The 23735-nt window shown below is 41.2% G+C and overlaps 1 protein-coding gene across 1 annotated transcript in view; it reads right to left on the minus strand.

The window, feature by feature from the left end:
- Nucleotides 1-23735, minus strand: part of LOC135713013 (neuronal acetylcholine receptor subunit alpha-7-like) — a 382027-nt gene that overhangs the window by 163324 nt on the left and 194968 nt on the right. The window contains exon 4 of the mRNA XM_065236096.1: nucleotides 23500-23544. Within this exon, the coding sequence (XP_065092168.1) occupies nucleotides 23500-23544 (45 nt within the window). The remainder of the gene's footprint in view (nucleotides 1-23499; nucleotides 23545-23735) is intronic.

Consider the following 23735-nt stretch of genomic DNA (forward strand, 5'->3'; position numbering starts at 1 on the left):
TTCCAGTGAAACGTAGTATTTTGACAACTTTAATCTCTTTTTGAATCATTTTCAGCTGAATTTGTTTCTATCCTTAACAGTTTTGTATCGTCAATAGTCCAAATACGCCTTCATAAATGCCTAAGTATACTTCAAAACACTTTTTCTCAAAAAACCCAAGATGAAATATTTAAAACCTTCACAGATTTGATTGTAAGTATCAATATTAACTTCATGTGATGAAAAAACTGAGGTACATGAAAGTTGCAAAAAAGTGCCTTAAGACATAGCGTGCGAGAGAAACCATTTCAAATTAGAGTCTAAGATATTGGATTGTAGAACAACCACATAGGACCTCGGTTCGGTTTGTTGCTGTTTTCCAGCATTCGTATAAAATGGACTTAAAGCGGTTTCTCAAATAAATGATTCATTTGGAACCTTCCGTTCTTGCTTTAGTTGCCGTCAGTGCTGCAAAATCTCGACAGTACACGGTGATATTGACAATTCTGCTTTGGTCACTCATTTTAGCTAACAGTCATAGTCAAGGCAAACCATGTCAATTGTCAATGACAATGGTGTCAGTGACGAACATGTGCAGATTTGTTTATTAGCTAAATTTGTAACAAAATTAAATGACTTGAGCAAAACAATTACATGGATCCATTTTAGTGAACAAGTATCCACGTCCTGGGCTACTTGGATAACAATAATGTGACACAGAATGTACTAAATTACACTTTTTGTTACCAGGTGAATCTTTGTCATTGACGAAAAAACGAATGAGATTTTGACGAAGGTTTTGACGTAGGACTACGTCTTTGATTTCTATATAGGGGTACACTTTGTGAAAACCGAAAATGGAACATGTAACAAACTAAGAAAGATTTTGAACGTTAATAACTCAGCTGCACCTGGTCCAATTTCAATAATTTTATCACCAATCGATCAGAAATATGGCTACGTATCGATAACAATGCTTCCGAATGTTGATTTTCAACAAGAAACTATTGAAAAACTGATAAATGTCCAGCATTGTCCAAAAGCGTCGAATTAATTAACAAATCCACCAATTACCTACATGCATATGCTGCTTCCCCAGCACAGCCGTCAGAGAGTAGTAAGTAGACGAAACAAGTCGAAGTGGCATTCGCCTCCGATCCTCGGGCGCGTGCGAATAGGGAGGATGGAATTGTGTATTATTTTGCACACTCATCGCCATATTCAGAACCAAGCGCAAATTCTTCGAGATAACCGCCATCGGTCGTCTGGCTCGCCGTGGCGGTGTCTGACGTATCTCCGGTCTGATTTACGAGGTGTGCTGAAGGTGTTCCTGAAAAATGAGATCCATGATGCTGAACACTAAACACGCCAAGCGTAAGCGTCCATGGATGTCATCTACGTTTTGAAGTGACAGAGACGCACTCTGTTTGGTTTCGGAGATTAAATCATCACCAACTTTGGCAACAAAACGGCACTTTTCAGGGCCACCAAGCTTATTACAGTAAAGAGTAGGAATAGAATTCTTCTGCCTGTTTGTCCATATTCAGAACCAACGATCACACAAAATGCTCATGTAATCAAACTGGAAGCAGGGGTACAAATTGTTTTGATCAACTTTAAATCGACACGGCCGGATATTTCCGATGGAAGAAGTATTAATCTAGCATCAAATTCGACGAAGACGGCAGGAAGCATTTGTGAAGCCGAGTTATTTACGAAAGAGAGTGTCGATGAAGAGAATCGATCAATGTAGATAGGACCTATTGAAAAGTGACGCGAGATTTGTTTTCCGTACTGAGCTCCAATGCTACCGACGCCAGGGAGGCAGCTCCCACATCTGGACCCTGCCAATCGACCCATCAACTCAACCGGGGACCAACGGCTTTACTTCCCGAAGGAAGGCGTGATCAGAGATGTTATGCCTTAGAACATGCCGGTGGCGCCGAATGAGTGGGGTGAGAGGTAATCACGCTAACCACCGGCACCGATATCTTTCAAGGTGATATCACGGCGAATGAGATCGACCCAAATTTGAGTTTAGTTATCTCAGAAATAAGAAATAAAGTGCAGGAACTCAGCGATGAGTAAATTTACCTCATGTTTTCCCAGGATTTTCCAGGGAAAAACTCCAGAATTTGAGAAAAGTAAAGATTGGATTCTGAATAAAATTTTCGTCAATTTCCTCATTTTCTGGCAGATTTTTTAGGTTTTCCACAGGAAACCATGAGACAAATTTACTCATCGCTGAGTGCCTGCACTTTTGGCGATTATGTGTGAACTAAACTCAAATTTGTGTCGTTCTCATTCGCCGTGTAGCTTCTTGATAGCAAACTACTCATAATGGGAGGAGTCTTTGTAGCTTTTATACTACTTGGTTGCACATCATTCTGCTTTAACCTGAAAAGATATAAATGAGCGCTGCTGTATGGCATTAGCTCCAGTGATTCGCTGCCAGACTGTTGAGCAGTTCAGTCGATTTGTATTCTCTCTAGTTTCGTTCGTTCGTTCGCAAGTCGAATTAGCTCCGCGTTGTGTAGTGACGCTCTCGCTGACCCAGCCATGGGTAAGAAATCGCGCGGTAACGCGAGTGCCGGTTTACCGGGAAAACAGACTCTCCCAGGAGACGGCGCGACCGAGCCAGCCCAGAAGAAGCAGAAGAAAACCCCATTGCCCATCCCGACAGGCGTTGCGGACCCGCAGCCGGGGCCTCCCGGAACTAAACGACCCAGACCTGAAGACAGCAGCGCCACCGTATCAGCAGCAAAAAAGCTGCTGAGCAACAATCCGTTCTCCGCCCTGCAGAACGGAGCCCAGCCGCAGTCGGACCCTGAGACGGTGCCGAAAAAAGTTAAGTTGCCACCCTTCTATGTGAAGGGCTTCCCTCCCGGGCTATGGGAGCAGCTGGATTTCTACATTAAGCAGGGCCTTCGCTGCACCATTCAACGGTGCACGGAAGGCTACAAACTGATGGTCCCGGACGAAAAACACTTCAACGCAGTTCAGGCCCTCTTGGACAGAATGAAGCTGGAGTACTTCTCCCACGACATCGAGGCCACCAAGCCGCTGAAAGTGGTGCTGCGCGGGCTCCACGACATGGACACCACCACCTTAATGGACGAGATTAAGGCGAACGGCCTCAAGCCGGTCGAAGTCCACAAGATGACCCGCAGCAAGGCCATCAAGTATCGTGACCAGCTCTACCTGGTCCATCTGGAGAAGAACTCCACAACCGTGAAGGATCTCCAGACGACACGCACACTGTTCCACATCGTAGTGAAGTGGGAGCGGTATAAACCCACCCACCGTGGCGTCACTCAGTGCTCGAACTGCCTATTGTTCGGGCACGGCACCAGGAATTGCCGCATGGCCAGCCGCTGCATCAAATGCGGCAAAAACCACAAGATCGACAACTGCGACAGCATCGAGGAAGCCACTCCCACATGCGCCAACTGCGGTGCCGCCCACAAGGCCACGAGTAAGGCCTGTCCGAAGCGGGCCGAATACGCCGAGATCCGGAAGAAGGCCTCGTCCAACAGCCAGCCCGGTCGCAAGAAGGTTCCAGAAAACAACGCGCAGAACTTTCCTCCGTTATCACCGGTCCAATCACGGCCAATTCCAGTGTTGCCGCCGCTCCCGCTCAACCAACAGTTGGCTGCCGCTGCAGTACCCGGTCAAGCCTCCGGGCCATCGACGGATCCCCCTGCTCCGGGATTGGCCGGTACAACCGGTGAAGCTACAGACGATTCTCCGCTGTCAACGGATGAGATCGTCACACTGTTGGCCCAGGCCATCATCATCAAGCGCACCTGCGCAACAAGAACACAACAGCTCCAAGCTATCATCTCCTTCGTCGCTAATTATGGACCGTGAACCCATAAAGATCGCCAACTGGAACGCTCGCTCCGTAGGGGCGAAAAACATTGAGCTTGCAGACTTCCTCCGCAAGCACGACATCGACGTGGGCCTTCTCACCGAGACCCACCTCAAGACCGGTGACAGCTTCTGGCTGCCCGACCACAGCATTGTCCGGCTTGATCGCACCAGCTCCAGGGGGGGCGGTGTCGCGGTCATCATCAAGAAAGGCATCAAGTACTGCACCCTACCCCACTACCGCACTTCCATCATCGAGGCCGTCGGCGTTGAGGTGGAAACATCGACCGGAAACGTCCGGTTCATCGTTGTCTACTGCCCCCGGCAATGTACCGTTAGCAATGGTACAGCACAGCAGTTCAAGAACGACCTTGCCATCATAACCCACACCAATGCCCGCTTTGTAATCGGAGGGAACCTGAACGCCCGGCACGAGGCCTGGCGGAACTACCAGCAGAACCAGAACGGCCGCCTGCTATTCGACCATTCCCAGCATGGTCTCTATTCCGTCTGGTTTCCGGACGAACCAACCTTCACATCACCGACGGGCAACCCATCGACGCTGGACCTGTTCTTGGCAAACACCAGATTAGCCAAGCCGGTTGCCGTCAACGACCTGAGTTCGGACCACCAACCGGTGCTGACCGAGCTGGGCTACAACGTGGCCCCTGCACCGTGCCAGCGGAAGGACTACCATCGAGTCAACTGGGTCCAGTTTCGACGCGTGGTCGACCGCCACATCGACGACAACCCACCGCTCGACACAGTGGAGGACATCGACCGGGCCCTGGAGGGTCTCCATCAAGCCATATCCGTGGCTGACGAAGAGTGCGTTCGACGAGTTCCTGTGAGGGGTAAGTTTCAAGCAATTGATTCCCACACCAAACTCTTGATTCGGCTCAGAAATGTTCGTAGACGCCAGTTTCAGCGGACTGGGGATCTGCAGCGTAAATACGAAATGGTCGATCTGAATCGGCAGATCGCTTCCAGAATGGTCTCAATCCGGAACGAGAGTTTCGGGCGGCTCGTTCAGAACCTGGACGACCGTTCCAGACCATTCTGGAAGGTTGCCAAGGTGCTGAAGTCTCACCCCAAGCCCATTCCACCACTTAGAGTCAATGACGAACGGCTTATCACCAACGAAGAGAAGGCCAATGCAATTGGGGAGCACATTGCCCAGTCGCATTTGCTTGGCTCTACAATCCCAAGTCCACTCGAGAACCAGGTTGTGCAGTGCGTCCAGACGTTAGATGCCTCCCCTTGTGCCGTCCCTCCAGAAGAACGGATTACAGAGGAACAAATTTGCTCAGCGCTGAAACACAGTACGAACATGAAGGCTCCCGGGTTTGACGGAATATTCAACCTAGAGTTGAAAAATCTCAGCGCGAGGGTGCACTCGCTGCTGGCTGCCATCCTCAACAGATGCTTGGAGCTGCACTACTTTCCAAGCATCTGGAAGGTGGCAAAAATCATCCCGATCCGCAAACCTGGGAAAGACCCTTCACTACCGTCAAGCTACAGACCGATTAGCCTGCTCTCAGCGCTGAGCAAGCTGTTCGAAAAATTGATCCTCAGCCGACTAAACAAGTTTGTGGAGGAACATGACATTCTTCTTCCGGAACAGTTCGGGTTCCGCAAGGGGCATTCCACCAATCATCAGCTAGTGCGGGTGATGAATAACATCCGAAGTAACAAAGCTGTATCCAAGTCCACAGCCATGGCCTTGTTAGACGTCGAAAAGGCGTTTGACAATGTCTGGCACGACGGACTTATATACAAGCTTTGTAACTCCAACTTTCCACCATACCTTGTGAAAATCACCCGTAACTATCTCCAGCAAAGGTCGTTCAGGGTGTCGTTGAATAGTTCCCTTTCGGGACAATTTCCGATCCCAGCAGGTGTTCCGCAAGGGAGTCTGCTGGGACCACTGCTTTACAGCATCTACACGTCGGACATCCCTCCTCTAGGAGACGGTTGCGTGTTCTTTCTGTTTGCAGATGACACCGCGATAGCCGTCAAGGGTAGGATGCCTCGTGAAATTACGAACAAGCTCCAACGATGCCTTGACACCTTTACTGATTATGCCACCACGTGGAAAATCAAAATCAACGCCTCGAAAACCCAAGCGATCATGTTCCTTCACAGACAATCATTAAAACTTAAACCGTCTCCCTCCTGTACCGTAATAATGGATGGTACAAGGGTCGAGTGGTCCACTGATGTTACTTATCTCGGGATGTTGTTCGATGAGAAGCTCCTGTTCCGCTCGCACATAGAGAAAACCCTAGTTAAGTGCTCCGCCTTGGTTAGGTGTTTGTATCCGCTCATTTGCCGCAGATCCCGCCTCTCAAGGCAAAACAAACTGGCTGTTTACAAACAGATCATAGCCCCCGCGATCTTCTATGCCGCCCCGGTGTGGGAATCGTGCGCTCAGACCCACAGGAACAAAATCCAGGTTGCACAGAATAGAGTGTTGAGGATGATCCTAGATCGTCCATTCGACACAAGAATAGCAGACCTCCATCAAGAGGCAGAAATTCCCAAAGTAGATTCCAAAATTGATGATATGACAACTAAATTTATTCAAAAATGCAATCTTTCTGAACATGCTTTAATAAGCAATTTGTACATAGTAGGTTAAGTGTATATAGTAGAGTAGGTTAGTTTTAAGCTGTCAATAGTAGTATTAAGTAGTTTCTCTTCAAATTCTAAAAACAAAACAAACCAATCCCACCAAGGTGGTCGACCGTGTACTAAGTCTAGGACTAATTCTGTAAAACAAATTTTGCCCATACCTAAAGATGAAGAAAGCAATTAAATCACTTAGTAAAAAATTTATATGGTAATCGTCCAAGTTAAACTAAAATAAAGATCATTTAAACTTGAAAAAATGGCATTAGCTCATTTTCGCTTCGGACGGCGTGGTGAACAGCAATAGCAGCAGTAGGAAGGTGGTGGCTAGTCCACTCCTTCACACCTAACAAGCAACAATTGACTGGTCGTGGCAAAGGAGGAAAAGGTCTGGTAAAGGAGGCGCCAAGCGTCATCGCAAAGTTCTTCGAGATAACCGCCATCGGTCGTCAGGCTCGCCGTGGTGGTGTCAAACGTATCTCCGGTCTGATCTACGAGGTGTGCTGAAGGTGTTCCTGGAAAATGAGGTCCGTGATGCTGTCACCTACACTAAACACGCAAAGCGTAAGCGGCCATGGATGTCCTCTTCAATAAAAACGGCCCTTTTCAGGGCCATCAAGCTTACATCAGTAAAGAGTTGGAATAGAATTTATCTGTGCTTGTTTGTCCATATTCAGAACCACAAGCCCCCAACGACCACACAAAATGCTCTCCAGAGTTGTAATCTTGTAACCAAACTTGGGAGCAGGGGTGCAAGTGATTTTGATTGATTCTCTTCATCAACTTTCTCTTTGAAAAAAATTACTACAAATTTGGTACGCCTACAATTCAAAAACGGAAAGAGTTGGGATAATAGATAATTGATCAATTAAAAGAACTAAATGCTCTTCTTTATTCCGTCCACTAGCGGTCCTACGTCAAGCTTCCGTTCGTGCCCCTAGGCACAGACCCTTCTACTTTTTTTGAGGATCAAGTCTGTCAGTGACTATGTGGCGAACAATTTTGTCAATATCGTGCGAAAGTCTGTCAATGACAGTGACAAATCTCAGCACTGGTTGCCGTTGACCAGTGCACGGATGGATTTGAGTTCACTCACTCGAGAAAAAGTGGCACAAGCTGCGGGCAATGTTTACTAATCATGAACACTAAATGTTCATGAATAATGAATAATGAACATTTTGTGTTCATGATTAGTAAACATTGCCCGTAGCTTGTGTCAATTTTCTTCGAGTGAGTGAACTCGTCTGTTATAACATTTTTCAATTCTGCTCCTGGGTGTGGTTTCAAGACTGTAAACAAAATGGGAAGGTACACGGCCAATGACATTTACTCAACATTGAGTCGAATTTAACTCAAAATTGCAAAAAGTGGGGCTACTCAGTGAACAGTGAACAGCTTCTTGAAAATAAGGAAAATGGAGAGATATTTCACTCAGTTTGTTAGAATACTCATAGTCTGAGTAAAATGTCGGTCGAATTTCCTCATAATCACGCATTTTTTTTTCCGGAAAAGTGAGTAAAATGTTGAGTAACCCAGCTTTTTTGCAATTTTGAGTTGGATTCGACTCAGCTACTAAGTTACTCTCAACGACCGTGTTTGTTTCATTTGAGCACATTTTAAAACTTTATCATTTCCATGTCCTGCGCCCTCCCACTGCGATAATTTCGCCCCCTCATCCCCCAGATCGGATATCACCAAAAGCTCTGCGCCATTGATCATCGAACCTGTATTCACAAAAACTCATTAGCCTGCCCTAGACAGGCACGCAATTTATCGCTGCTAAAAACCGAAATAAATCTCATAAATCAACCAACGTCGCACTTTACCTGTTTTTCGTGGAAAATCAACTTTAAAACCATCTCAACCGCAGACACACTGAAGTTGGGGAGAACCCTCGTCAGCACCCACCCTGGAGAATATCAATTATCGTTACTTTGAAGTCTTCCCCCTTCGTGCCTTTTTTTTTTCCCCCCATTACTAAACTTTGATCCGCGTTTAACTTGAACGAAACTTCACTAACTGCACCACCAGAACGTGCGAAAAATGCGTGAAAACGAATCACACGGATTAGCACTTTCCTCCAATGCCACCTTCCATCCACTTTTGCTAATACCTGCCTCAACGACTGCTGCAGAGCCAGCCAGCAGCTGGCAGCATTCATTTATCTTGACACCTCGCCGACGGCGGCGGTTGACTGATTTGCTAAGCCGAAAATTACATAATTCCACATAATCTGCAAAAATGGTGAGACCTTGAACCGAAACAAAAATCTGCGGACCTAGATTTCTGTGATTCTGTTAGTTAAAATGAAAATCCTATTTTCATTGTAAATAAATCGGCCGAATAATAGGTTCCATTAGCTCGCCGTCACTACTCCGACATGCTCTCAGTCCGAGAAGCAGCTTCACAAGTGGCGTTCTATTTTGCAATCCGCAGCCATCATCACTATTCCTCTTGAGCTTTGCTGCACACACAGCGATGCTGCGAGTCCGCAGAGGTGGAGGGTTTGTGTGAGAATTAGCATGCCTCATCGAACGGTAATCGCTGCGTCGGTTCACGGGGTGATTAATGATGGTGGTTTTTCTCGGTGTTGGGCTTCTAGCCGTTTGAATGTGATCTTGAATGTGTTTAATGGATGATATAAAACACAATAACTTGTTATCTTCGGGCTTAGAAATCGTATTACATGAATACCCAGTGAAAATGTGAATCGACTGTATTACTAAAAATAACCCAATGCAATGTACAAGTGTCATGCTGAAATATGTGATAGTCTACCAGCATCATCACAACTGTCCCCCTTTTTTTTGGGTTCCGAGGCCGGTTGGGTAATGTTGATTGCGTTCGCCTAGATAGCAATAGGGGAAATGGCTCTAATGTTGGCTTATGGATCTCAAGATTGGACCCAGCGTGTTTCGTAGCGTACAAATGGATATTGCTGGTGATACATTGTAAAAAAAATTACCCAATATTAAGCACCTTAACCCTATAACTTCTTAATATTTACGGCGATGCAAGTGTTCCTCTGAAAAGTTTCCCCATTTGCAGTTACATTTCCTGAAATAAAATTCATGATTGACGATAGCAACGTCTTCATTCAACACTTTGGCAATCGCAAATGCTCACACCAGGACATGACCAAGCAGTAAAAATTGGAGAAAAATTACTGACCATTTGACCCAGAAACGTTCCCTGCCCGGTCTCGTTGGGGGTTCTGAACATGATGCTCTACCAGATTCCCCGGCGAGAGCGAGATAAGGCCAAATGAATCAAACATCCTTGCATGGTATTCTACACAACCACAATACACACACTCCCTCTTTCTCTCTCTCTCTTTTTCGAGAAGCAACAACAAGTTGAAGTGGACTCTTCTTCCGGTTGCTTTGGGTAGCACCATTCAAAAACCGCACATGGTCCGACGTGGCCGAGGAGCTGCCTGGCAGTCCGTCGGTCTAAGGGTGCCAGAATGAAAAAAAACGATAAAAATAAAGCAAATAAGATTATATCTCCTCGGAATGAAACGAAATAAATTGCACATCATATTGTGGTTTCGCTTTCATCCCTTGCGCGGCGGCGGTGGCGGTTGGCGTTGATCTGTTGACCGAAACAGCTTCGTTTGAGGGGGTTTTATTCTTTTTTGTGTTGTGCACCCAGATACGGAAATCCAGCCAAGACACTTCTTGGCCTCCTGCATCACCAGCAGCGGCTTTTCCATTTTATGTCCGTTCGGAATGGGGTTGAAGCTATAAATAAAATCGAATGCGGTTCATACGAATTCGTTCCAGTTTAAAATTTTAGCTCAAACTGAAATGGTGTGGAAATTTCACTGAAATTCATTCCAGCTTTCAGTAGAAAGATTTGAAAAATTGTTGATTTCAAATCTGCCCATATTGTTCAATTGCCAAAATACCGTCCAATCAATATCCTTGCTGCAGCTCCACCAGCCAAAACCAGACCCGAGAACAGGTACGTGATTCGCGCTCGGGTAAAGAAAGTCAAACTGTCGAATCGAATTGCTATCCTCATATTTTATGTATTAAAGCGCACCCCTTCTTTCCTGTCCCGGACGATCGCTCTGGATTGCAAGCCAAGCTTCGGTAAGTCAGACAGCTTCAGCCGAATCGTCCTCGGAGATTTCATGACTAGTTACCTCATCTCATGCCATTTTCAACGGTCGGTGGTTGCACTACTGCTGATGCTGTTGGCAGCAGCTTTCCAATACCGTATGCGTGATAATGTTTGCACCATCGTACAAATAAGGTTCCCGTTTTACCTGTGCATACAATGCCTTGGCTTTCTTTGCATGCACGTAGCCTATCAATGACATTTATATAAGGTCCGGGCCAACAGGGAGCTTGCTGGTGTTAGAAGCAAAAATGTTGTAAACATTGCTGAGCACGCAAGTGACGACGTCACTCTACCATAACATTCCAGACTGCGAACAGTGAGATTTACGTCACTGCCAACAGCTGTTTCGTGTAAAAAGATAAACATTGCAATGGAATACGAACACCACTAAACATTTGCACATTTCACTAACACCACGAAGCCTGTTGGCCCGGACCTTATATAAAGGACATTGGTAACCTATAGCTCATACCGTACACGGTAACCGCAAAATACCCAATAATGACTACAAAGTAAGCATTTTCGAGGGAAACTGGGACTACCCATTAAATGAGTAAAATTTTACCCATTTATGAGTAATTACAACTACAAAAATAAGTAGTAAGTATTAATTTTTGAGTAACAAATACTCATAAATGGGTAATATGTTTACTCATTTAATGGGTAGTCCCAGTCTCCCTCGAAAATGCTTACTTTGTAGTCATTATTGGCTATTTTGCGGTTACCGTGTAGTAGGCTGTGTATAAAAGAAAATGATTTACTTAGTTTGACAGTTGCACCATGACGAAGTGGCAGCGTATTCGTGATTTGTCCCACGCGCAAATGTCACAAAAAGACAATTCAATCGCCGTGGGAGTGTCCCGGTGGACCGTCAAAAGGGTTTTAGACCGAGAAATGAAAGGACAACTATCCGCGAAGGTGCCCACAGGACGTCCGAGGTCAGCTCAGGTTCCGAGGGTTATCGCTGCTATCAAAAGGAAGATTCGGGTGAATCCAGTGCGTTCACTAAGGAAAATGGCAAAGGAACACGGGATCAGTGACTTTACGGCACGGAAGATCGTAAAGGAAGATTGCGGGGCGATGTCGAGGGCATGGAAAAAACTCACATGGTTACCAACCGCATCCGAGAGCTACGAGTCGAACGATGCAAGAAAACCTTGAACTTCCTTAAGCGAAAAAATCCGGTAATCCTGTTCACCGACGAGAGCATGTTTACCGTCGATCCCGTATCAAATTCCAGAACCGACCGGTATATTAGTTCTCTTCCGGTAAATGACGTGGCCGAGGAGCACAAGAACGTGTATCTGACCAAGCATCCTGCTAGCGTTATGGTGTTTGGATTGGTGGCTTCCGATGGCAAAAAATGGACCCGGTGTTCATTCCAGAAGGCGACGAGGTCAACACGGAGGTCTACATCGGGATTTTAAGTAAGTATGTTCTTCCGTGGATCAAAGAACAGTACAGTCTGAAGCCAAATGTTGTATTCCAACAAGATGGGGCTCCGTGCCACACCTCTAACCGCACTCAGAAGTGGTTGCAGGAACATCTTCCGTTCTGGGCGAAGGATATGTGGCCGCCATCCAGCCCCGATCTTAATCCGCTGGATTACTCAATATGGCGCGTCATGAAGGCCAAGGCCTGTTCTAAACGCCACCCGAGTACAGCAAGCCTCAGACAAACATTGACCCGTACCTGGAGAAAAATGGATCCAGACTACATTATTAGAACTTGCCGTGCATTCCGGAAGCGTGTGGATGCCGTAATTGCAGCAAGTGGAAACTCGATCGATGATTAACATAGTTTGAAACTCTGAGAAACATCCCCCCTTTAAAAAAAAACTCGAAAATGAAATTTTTGAGAATGTTTTTAATTTTGAAATTGCTCAATGGTGCAAACATTATCACGCATACGATAAGCATATATATATATACATGTGTATGTTCTGAAGGTGTCAGCAAGAGCTTCGGCTACACCTACAGCCATCCTAACGTTGTTGACTTTCCCCATAATGTCTGGCAGTCAATTTTTGATGCCATTCCTTCCACCAAACCGACCAAACAACCGTCCAAGTAGGTACAGCACGTTGTAAAAGGGAATGGGTGGAAATCCATGAAAAAGCGATTGGAAAATTGACTGTGAATTCGAAATACCCCACGTCCAATCAGGGAAAAGTTGATTTATAGCTATTGAAGGTGAATTTGGAGCGGGGAATTCCGAAATATATCTTCTGCATTATGGGTCTTGTACTCATTCGTGGCTAGAATAGATTCCTAGAGGGGTTTTCCAGTATCTAACTTTTACTTTGATTGATATGAGCGACTTCTAAGAAACAAAGCAAACAAACAACACTCAAATGAGTCACTCACATGCGTCCGGATTAGATTGGTTGCGGCAAAATGGCATCTAAATCCATGGTCTGACTGTCAGAATTGTCACAACGGATCCGATGTGGATGCATTATGCGTCGCCCTGGGTGCGTGAAGAAATTAATCCCAACCTGGATTTTTGGCTAATTGCATTTTAATGCCTTTGATGCAGTTTTATAGCGATGTTTTAAAGCTAATTTTAGATTGATGATTTTCCTGAGTTTCCCTGAAGCAGGCTTGTAATTGCTCAATGCAGCTAAAATGCTATTTTTCGTAACTATGAAGCTATGAGATATTATAATAATAATTTTAATTTGTAAAAAGCAAGAAGAGGTGGAAAAGCTTGTGGTTGACTTATAAAATCTGTCAATTTTGCTTTCAGAAGGTCACAACTAGCGATTTTATGATCACTGATTGCTCGCTCATCGCGTTGCTCATCGTTACAGCTAATCGCTATTGTGATCCTTTGTTAGCTAAATTGACAGGTTGTATGTATCATGTACACACTTTACCTTCTTTTCTTGCATCTTGTAAATAACAATTATCATTGAAATATCTCATAGCTTCATAAATCCGAAAAATATCATTTGATATTTGAAGTGCCCACAATTTTACAGAACCATACTATCTCGCAGTCCGTTCAAGGAACTTCTCCTTCTCCTCTCATTCCTTGGAACTTCTTTAAAGTTTCTACGATATTTGTGGATTGCTCCTTGAGTTTCTGGAACTTCCCTGAAGTTCTCGTTACTCTTCTGTTGATGTTCCTGCACACTTAGAAATACCTAATTTTACACGTGATGGAATCCATCTCTGACATAAAGGATGAGACGTAAACAAACGGTAAGGTAAGTTTGATTGAGCTGAATTTTGCATCTATCATGACTCAATTCTATGTCAAAATTGACGCTCGTATATGTCAGTCTCAGGGAACCTAAATTTACATGAATTTTTCTAAGTGTGTTGAGTTACCCTAAGATCGACAAAATTGTTCTAAAGATCTCTAAACTTCCCAACGTTTTCAGCATTTCCATGAATTTCTTGAAACTTCTTTGAAATTTCTGACATTTCTCTTGATGTGATTACCGAAGTAACAATTATGCAGCTACTTGGCATCCACTCTGATTTATGATAGTTTTATAACGGAAATAAACAATCCATTTAGTTTAAATACAGCATTTCAAAGTGTAAAACAGTCCTGTTTAGTAAAACAGCTTATTACTGTTTTAAAAAACTTTTAAAGTCTGTCGAGAACGTTGTTTAAAAAATAAATTTAAAGCAGCTCTTAATACCTCCATAAAACTGTTCTGTAAATCAATCATAAACTTCATTAGCTATTGTTTATTAATGCCTTGATAAAATACTCTATAAAGTTGTTCTGTGATTATAAAAGCAACCATAAAACAATTCAGTTTTAAATGAGAGCAAAAAGCATATATTGTTGTTGTTTAGACTTGTTAAAGTGTACCTTAAAATCCCCAATTACTATGTTTCCAAATTGAACTCAAAAGTTGGATCCTCATAGTGAATAAAAGCAATATTTATGACAAGGAATTCTCGAAGAGTAGACGAAGTAGGATGAACAATTCAAGCGATGTTAACGACCGAAGGGAAGTCAATTTCAGCAACGACTGAGCATCTGGCGTTTGCATAACGTTCTGACCGGTGTTGACCGTCTCCTTTATGAAACAGTCTAAAATCAGACCAGCCTTCTCCAGATCGGACGAACGAAATAATTTGCATTTGTACCAACAGCAAACCGTTTAAACTATCAGTAAGTGGAGATTGGCTGGTTTCCGATTCATAGCAGTTATTTTATTCAGCGAAAGGTTCGAAATTTCATTCAACCGTACTTAATTTCAACTGCATCGTTTGATGGTGCACCTCGGGAATCATCCGGAAGAAGGGGATATTTTACGGGAACGATTGAGCTTCCAGTTGTTGCGATATATGCGAAATGTTGTCAAACAGTTCCGCACACTTCCTTAGTAACTGCTTCCAATTCAGCGGGAGAAAATCCCCTGGAAGAACGCTGGAGTAAAACCTCGTTGCAATGATCGAACAACGCAACTATCGAAAGATAAACAAACTTTGACGTTTAACTCTTTGCAGGCAACCTTGCCTCCATAAATGCTGCCATAAATCTGAACGAGATAGGATCAAGCAAAATGGCTTTAGACAAATACAATTTAGTCAGGAAGGTTTCTTCATAAAAGCTATTTTTAAAACTTATGATTTTTTTAGGGATTTCATTTAAGCAAAACAACTTTTTCACAAATGGCCCAGGCGAACCACCTTTTAAGCCACCGCCATATTACAATTATTTAGTTTGATTTTTACAAACTTCGTTTTCAATGTGTATTTCCATGGATATAACTTTATTTTGGTCAATTAAGGAATGAGGACCTATTTTTTCCGATGTTTTCAAGTACATTTCACAAAAGATTTAATATGGCATCTACAACTTGGCCACTTTATGAGAACAATTTTAATAATTTTGGAAATTGAATAGCCTTTTTAAATGATCAGTTTATATTTCAATTATGTTGCTAAGATCGGATGGTATTTTTGAATCCTTTTCTATCTTGATTGATGATTTTTCTAGAGGATTCAGCAAGCGGCTACGGGAAATGGCTTGAAAAAGATTTTTATTGTTGCCAAATAGCTTTTAGTGTAGCTTAAATACGGGTTTCAAATGGTTCTCAATACGCTCGTCATACAACCTTTTTGCAGTATTTAATTCAATCTTGAAGAGCTTCGAAAATATACCCTTCAGAACCTTCTCCAGGATGGGCCAACTAGACAGATTCTAGTCTTAATGAGGTTTTGGTGGATGCATCAATGGCAAAGTAGTCTTGACCAGGGTTTTATGAATGTTGTTTTACAGTAGCTTTGTATTACTTCATAAAACTTAAAATTTTACTTGGGTACTTTTTAATTTTTGAAACTATTTGAAGGTTCTCGCAATTTTTCTGAATTGTTTCTGACGTTTTAATGAACTTTTGGTGATTTCGAGGAAGACTTTTACGTGTTCAAAGTAATGTATCGGTTTCATGATAAATTTGACTACTTTAAAACGATTGAACTGTTTTTGAGGTAATGTTAGCGGTTTATTTTTTAAGCAGTTCAATTGTTCAGTTCAAGTATTTTGGTATAGACTCTCCAAAAACAAGATGGCCAGTTTAGTAATGCCACGATCAGTTCAATTAATATATCACTTTTCGATGTTATGTATTGGGCTTACTGAGCGTTTTCTAGATAGATTTGTTGACGGGAGGACTGAACAGTATTTTTGGAAGAGATCAATTGCTCCTGATTGGCTGACTGTGTGAGCAGTCGCATGCTTCATTAGTTCCAGAGCCTTACAAAGTATTTTAAATGAATTAGTTTTCTTGCTTAGACGCCATGTTAGAGAGGGCATGACACTTTTAGCCACCCAATGATTTTCAATAGGGACAAAGTATGATTAGAACTTCATAATAAATTTTGAATTTTTTAAAAATGTTGCCTTGAAACATATTCACAAAAAAGCGTGGCCACTGAACGGGGGAAACCGGAAGAACCGAGAATTCAAAATAACCGGGAAAACCGGGATATAACCGAGAATTTGATTGCAACCTTAACGAACTTTTGCCCCACTAAAGGCAATTCCAGCTTTCTGGTGAAATATCTTAAGCCTGATACTCCTAAACAGGCATGGAAAATCATTTGCATTCATTTCGTGCATTCATTTACATTCATTTGCCTCTAACTTTTTTCTTTAACAGCATTCTGCAAAATGATGTATAGAGTTTTTGTAGGTTTTGTTATAAGCTACAACTTTTGACTTGTTAAATCCGTATCTCATATGCATGACGAACCAGAGTGAACAGAAGCCACTACTGTTTTTCAGTGAATGTATTTTACATTCACTGAAAAACAGTAACAAGTTCTGCCCGCTCTAGTTCGTGATGCATAAGAGATACAGATTTGAGTTATGAACAAAACTTGTAGCTAACCTATAAAAGCTCTATACATCATTTTGCGGAAGGCTGTTGATGAAAAAAGTTCGAGGCAAATGAATGTAAATGAATGTATGAAATGAATGCAAATGATTTTCCATGCCTGCTCCTGAAATCACAAGAAAAACGCAATCATGCCCTGAAATAAAATTACACCCTCACTATTGATTTTGTTCTTGTTGTACGCCCCCAAAGTTGGAGCAAATAATTTATCATCCAGAAACAAACTTTTGTCTATATTGCAAAACATGATCATTTTTTTGTGATTTGAACTCTAAGAGACGTTCCACTTAAGTAGCAATTCAAGCTGAACAGTAAGAACAGATGCTGATTTTTGGTTGATTTGAGGTGTACAAAGCTGATTAACAGCAGGCTTAATATATAGTTCATTAGTAGTGCATGAAGCTAAGTGTGTCCCCATAATTCAACCTCTATAAATTAGCTGATCTAAAGATTGAAGAAGCCTTATTTTAGCTTAACACTACTCCACAAATCAGCAATACACTATACATATTTTGATAGCCTGATTTTTTAAATGTAGTTAGTGTCACTCGTTGCCAGTGTTGGGAAAATATCAAAAAATCTAATCTCACCAACGCCCAAGATCAAGCTTGATTTTCATAGACAAAAATCAACAAGCAAACAACTGCGGTTGATTTTGCAAGCTGTGATATCGCAGCTCGGAATATCAAGCTAACAAAACTCACCAACTGCAAATCTCACCAAACTGTGGTGAGATTGAGTTTAATGATTTTTGCTTTACACCCGAATGCAACCGAAACTTCCATAATGGCTTTCTGCAGCCCTTTTGCGTCTGCCATCGGTGAAGATTAAAAAGAGGTAGGAAACTATGCTTTCTCTTTCTAAGAAAGCGACATGCAATGGAATCAATTCTGTTTTGATTCAACTCTCAGCTTGATTTTTGCACGTTGTGAATAGTATCGCAACATCAAAGGAGCTTGTAAATTCAATATGAAGCATGATATTTTGTTCCAATATCACGCGTGATATTGAGAGCGCATAAGAGCGTAAATATATCAATTGATTTCTGATTTTGCCAACACTGCCCGTTGCATTTCCGGAATTTTAGCAAGCAGCGGTAGCAGTAGAGACAAGCTAGAGGAGCTTTTTAGGAATAGCTTCAAGTAAAAGTGGGCTGCAACGACGTCGGAAGTATTAAGATTTGTATTTCTGTGTTCTGACTGCAATATTGCACTGAATTTTCAGACAGAATTCCAATTATGGCACTAAAATAGCTTCCACATGACCATCGAAATAAATCGCGCACTTGTGTCCACATTGAGTTAAACTATGCTTAAAAATGAGATGAATGTATTACTGTCACCAGTTGTTGTTTACAATTCTGCATTGCTGTACAATACTCTTCCGGTAGCCAGGCATGGAAAATCATTTGCATTCATTTCATGCATTCATTTACATTCATTTGCCTCTAACTTTTTTCATCAACAGCATTCCGCAAAATAATGTACAGAGCTTTAGTAGGTTTTGTTATTAGCTACAGTTTTTGTTTATAACTCAAATCTGTATCTCTTATGCATCACGAATTAGAGCGGGCCGAACTTGTTACTGTTTTTCAGTGAATGTAAAATACATTCACTGAAAAACAGTAGTGGCTTCTGTTCGCTCTGGTTCGTCATGCATAAGAGATACGGATTTGAAATGTTAACAAAACTTGTAGCTAATAACAAAACCTACAAAAACTCTATACATCATTTTGCGGAATTCTATTGATGAAAAAAGTAAGAGGCAAATGAATGTAAATGAATGCACGAAATGAATGCAAATGATTTTCCATGCCTGCCGGTAGCTATTATTCAACTTAAATTTGACGTGTTTCAAGTTAATGATCATACCTTTTGCCACACATATGCTTAAGGGGAAGCTTACAGGCCCGAAAAAGAAATTCGGTACGCTTTTATTTTTCTAAAAATATTGGGGAAAATTATCAAAAAATCAAGAGAATCAGTTTCTTCCTTAGATTTTTGTCAAAAAATACATTTGAAAATTGTTTTTGTATATCATCATGAAAGTCGATGTTTTGTGGTTTTTTGAGTTCAACTTTATGTGATAATGACTTATAAAAAATGTTTTTGCATGTGAATTTTCTTTGAAAAACTAGAAAAAATATGTGATTTTTTTCGATATTTGATACTTTTTTTCCAATATTTTTAGAAAAATCAAAACGAAAATTCAAAACGGAGCGTTGAACTCCTCCTTAACTGGTCCAGTTAGAATTATAATAAAAATGTAAATATGTAAATCCAATTAGTCAGAACCTTGTAGTCCCATAAAAATATGTAAGATATGAAGCGGTCTTCGATTTTTTTTTTCTAAATAAAACTAGAACGCTGAACAAGGATTGGAGCAGACTGTTATTTAATGCCTCAAAAAGCTTATAATGTATATAACTGTTAAGCTTTTGGCTGATTAAAATTACCAGATTTAGATGTTTAAAAGCTGAACAAAGATTAACGTGGTCTATGTACAAAAATTATTCAAACTAAGGCTGAATTAAAATCGATTGAACACCACTTATTCAGCATCAAATTGTGCCAAAACGTTGAGTTTCATTTTGCACGGACTTCGAAAATCTCAAAACGAACTTTTGCCGCACCTTACTCTTCATGCTTAGAAATATTCATGTAAATGTAGGTCCTCTGAGAGTGACATATACGAGCGTACATTTTGACATAAATTAGATTCATAACAGACGCGAAATATACCTCAATCAAACGTACTTTTCATCGAGCAACGAACTTTTCAGTCTCGGAGCACTTAATATTACATGAGATGTTTGTTTACGTCTCATCTTTTGTGTCAAAGATGGATTCCGTCACGTGTAAAATTAGTTATTTCTAAGTGTGTTCCTATTTTAGTTCTAATTTATTTTGAAAATTAATGTAGATATGGTGATTTCTTAAAGTGGTAGTATCTTGATATGTTTTGATCAATCCAGGTTGATCCAAATCTGATATCTCAAAATTTATTCGGAATTGAAAAATTAATTATAGGTTCAGGATCATTTTCTAAGTCCAAGACCGGCATTTTTTCAAAGTTTGAATTTTTTGCGTATAGTAAACTAAACCCTGAAAATGTTGTAAAGTCCGACATGTTTACATTTTTTTCTTCTGGGATCTGAGTTCTTAGATCATACATTCTCAGTCTTTCAATTTTCAAAATATTATTTTTATGTGTGCAGTATTGTTAAAATAAAATACCTCGTGACTTTTTTTTTCGAATCACGAAAACCCAAATATTCGCAATTTTTGTGGTTATTTTTAAAAAGTATGGTTTTGAAAATTCAGTTTAATTTAAAACTTAAAAGGTGATTCCGAAAGCGTCAAAAAATGGCCGTTGGGACATCACTCATGAAATTTGAATTCTCTGTTTGCTGAACTGCAGTGAACATGAAGTTCTAGGAATTAGGCTGCCTTAGACAGCCGTTTTTGCTTACTGAGCAAATTCAATCCCTGGTCCTATCATATTAAGGAGACTAATGTAACATTATCGTGTGTTTTGTGAAAAATGACATCGTCATTGTCGTCACCGCTGTATGCTGTGATATGCGGGGCTCAGTGGCCTTAGAGCGACCGTATTTGCTTACTGAGCAGAACATTATGAGTTTAATCTCAAGCCCCTCCACATTCAAGGCTCGATAATCGCTTTATTCGTTAATATGCATACATTGGAATAACATCAAATCGAGAATTGGTGTGTTGTAATAAAAGGAATTCGTTTACCTAGCGCTAAACGTTTTTTGCTACCATAAGTTCATTCCCAAGCTTCTTCGCGTTATAGGATCGTCAGGATATCAAATCAGGTTTCGTTTACCAATACAAATTTTGCTTCAAACCCAACCCTTTTATCCTATATTCAAGTGATTTTTCGTGGAGTTAATTTAGATGAAATATCTCCTAAATGGCAAAAAATCTAGCTAGGAAGTTCTTTGATTCCACTGAGTTATACTCAAAATTACACGAGGGAGATAATATGAATCAAAAGTTTTCCCAGTGCAAATGATGGGCCCTGAAAAGTTGTCAAAGCTCTTGGGCTTTGATAGGAAAGGTTCTCAATAGAATTTCTAATAGAATTCTCATCATTCCAAGGGTATCCTGAAAGGAAGTCCTAGGGAAGTTAGAAAAGTACTTTCAAGAAATTGTTTTTATGCATAATTCCAATGAATTTTTGAGGATAGTTCCATCGTATTTCTGCGGAGAATTCTATGAGGATTGTGACAGTAGATTTTTAACTCTTAAAAACAACTCTGAGGAGCAGTAAAAGTTAAATCCGACAATAGCTCTGATGAAATTTCAACGACAACTTCAAGGGAATTTTAATAATAATGTAAAGCAAATTTTGGCTAGAACTCTTAAGGAATTATGACATGAATTCCCAAAAAAAAATTTGTACGATTTTCAAGGGAATCTGGGTATGTTCCAGAATGTTCCAATGGAATCCTAGGATGAATTCCAATTTGTTGTCAGTATTGCAAGGAAAGGTTAATCAGGGAATGCTGTGGAGAATTTCTAGGAACAGTCAGCGGTGGTAGTTATCAGTAGAGATGCAAGATAGTTCTGCTTCTGATTGAAAACTTTTGAAGAGAATTTTTGGATTTTCATGTATTTCGAGGAAAATCACATAAAATCCGCTCAAACGTCACACTTAGATCATAACCCAATGTAAAACTCTAAAATATAAAGCAGATATTTTGAATAGGAAATATCATCGGTGTTTACTACACAGTAAAATTTTGCAAACTTAAAGGCGAATAAATTGCATGAGATTTGAGTTTTAGAGTTTTTTCGAACACTGCTGAAGAGAATAACTTAAGCGTATTCATGCAAGAATAATTAAGAGTAAGAAGAATATGGTATATGTAATTCCAAGAGTTGTATGGGAATACCTGAGAGAATCTCACTATTATGGTCGAAGAATTTTTGACATGAACCTTGCGAAAATTGGGGAATAATTTGATGAGAATTCTGTACAGAACGTAAAACCAACCCTATTTCGAAACCTGGCGTTTGATTTACTTAAATGGGAGTTTTTACGGATTGTCAAAGCGTAACAAACCCTCACTACGACTCTGCATGTGGAACCCACATCAGCACGTGGTATATAATAAACATATCTCAAAAGTGTTCGTATCAATTTCTAAAATATCTAGATTCAACCTTAATGTGCCCATATTACATAAGAGGTAGAGGGTATTCAAACGTACATTCTCAGTGACACCTTAACATTTAAACAACACACATTCGTTGACGGAATTCAATGATATCCAGCTTATATATATTTAGTATAAGTGATGCGAGATAAAATACCGTAATGCTCCGAAATCAAAACATTTAGTCCATAAATCCGGAGAGCTTCGAGATTAGGGCGTAATTGCTTTATAAACAAACACTTCATTTGACAATTTATCGTGAATTAAAGCTCAATTTAAAAAACTAACAACACAAACAGGTAGCTGTCTGGTTCTTCTATCATTTGGTATAGTTTGTTCGCGAGATTGTTCTTTTATTCACGAGAAATCAGTTATTATCAATGCCTACAATGCTCAAAATAGTACATAAATTTTAACTAGACTTAAACCGTTGAAAATCACCACACATGTTTATTACGCAACAAATTAGACGCAATAATAAATTCAAAATAAATTTTTCAGCTTTGTGGACCGTGAATGACAAGCATGTTTGCAAAACAAACTATTTTAAGCCTATCAAACATCATTCTATTCAACATATGTACATATATCTACTTCAAAGTCATACGGCACAGATGCAGGCATGCGCTTTTATACATGTTTTTCCCATCTTTCAATAACTTGAACGAAAATATGAGAAGCAGCACCGTTGCTACCTCAAACATTCCCAGACCATTCCAATGACCATCTGGTTCAAAAGATCGAAACATTACTTCCCGTTCGGAATTTTCACATTGGTAAAAACTACTACCGTCTTCTTTTCAACTTCAAAGCTCCGGTCCGAAACACGGAACACGTAAAACTTCCTCTAGCCAAGCTTCAACATCTTCCATCTCCTGACTGCAACAACTCTTCGGAACGCTTAGGGAGAAAATTCAATTTCCAACTTCAAAATCCATAAATCATCAAAGAGCATCTGGTTTGACCCACTTTCTGTCCCCCTCTATCTCTTCCGTCTCCCTTGCCCGGCAGAATGTAATGCTTGCACGAAATTCCCGATGATGTAATACGTAACGACCGTTTATTGCGAGAGCGGATGTCTCGTCGAACTTGTGTTTCAAAATGACGCTTCTTTTTTTTTTTTGTCGCCCGATCGTCGTTGACTCCAGCTGGTCCTCTGGTGGCGTGATGCACGCGATGTCATCCTGGTGATAGTGGCTTCGGTGGCTAAAACATTTTATACGGGCTGCTGCAGCCTCAATATGCAACGCTCAACTAGCGCGCTGGTTCAGCGTTGTCGTTCGCTTGCAGCAGCCAATCCCCCGAGAAACCACATGGTCTCCCGAAACGTTATACTTACTAGCTTCAACCATATGTTAGTAACGAGCAGTTGATTTTTTTCGTCCTGCAAAGAAAAGAAAAAAAAGACAATTAGATGCGGCGGGGCAAAACGGCAAAAAGGCAGAAAGTAGGAGAACGGTCAACCGTGTCAATGTGCTATAATCGGCCAGCGTAGCGGACGCTACTCTCTCGTCTATGCCCACACGGGTAAGGTTGTACGAGTAGGTAGCCGATGAGATCGACTCAAAAGAGAAT

Source organism: Ochlerotatus camptorhynchus, unplaced genomic scaffold (genome assembly GCF_037179485.1).
Source record: "Ochlerotatus camptorhynchus isolate MF236.1 unplaced genomic scaffold, CSIRO-AGI_Acam_v1.1 ptg000040l, whole genome shotgun sequence".
NCBI lineage: Eukaryota > Metazoa > Arthropoda > Insecta > Diptera > Culicidae > Ochlerotatus > Ochlerotatus camptorhynchus.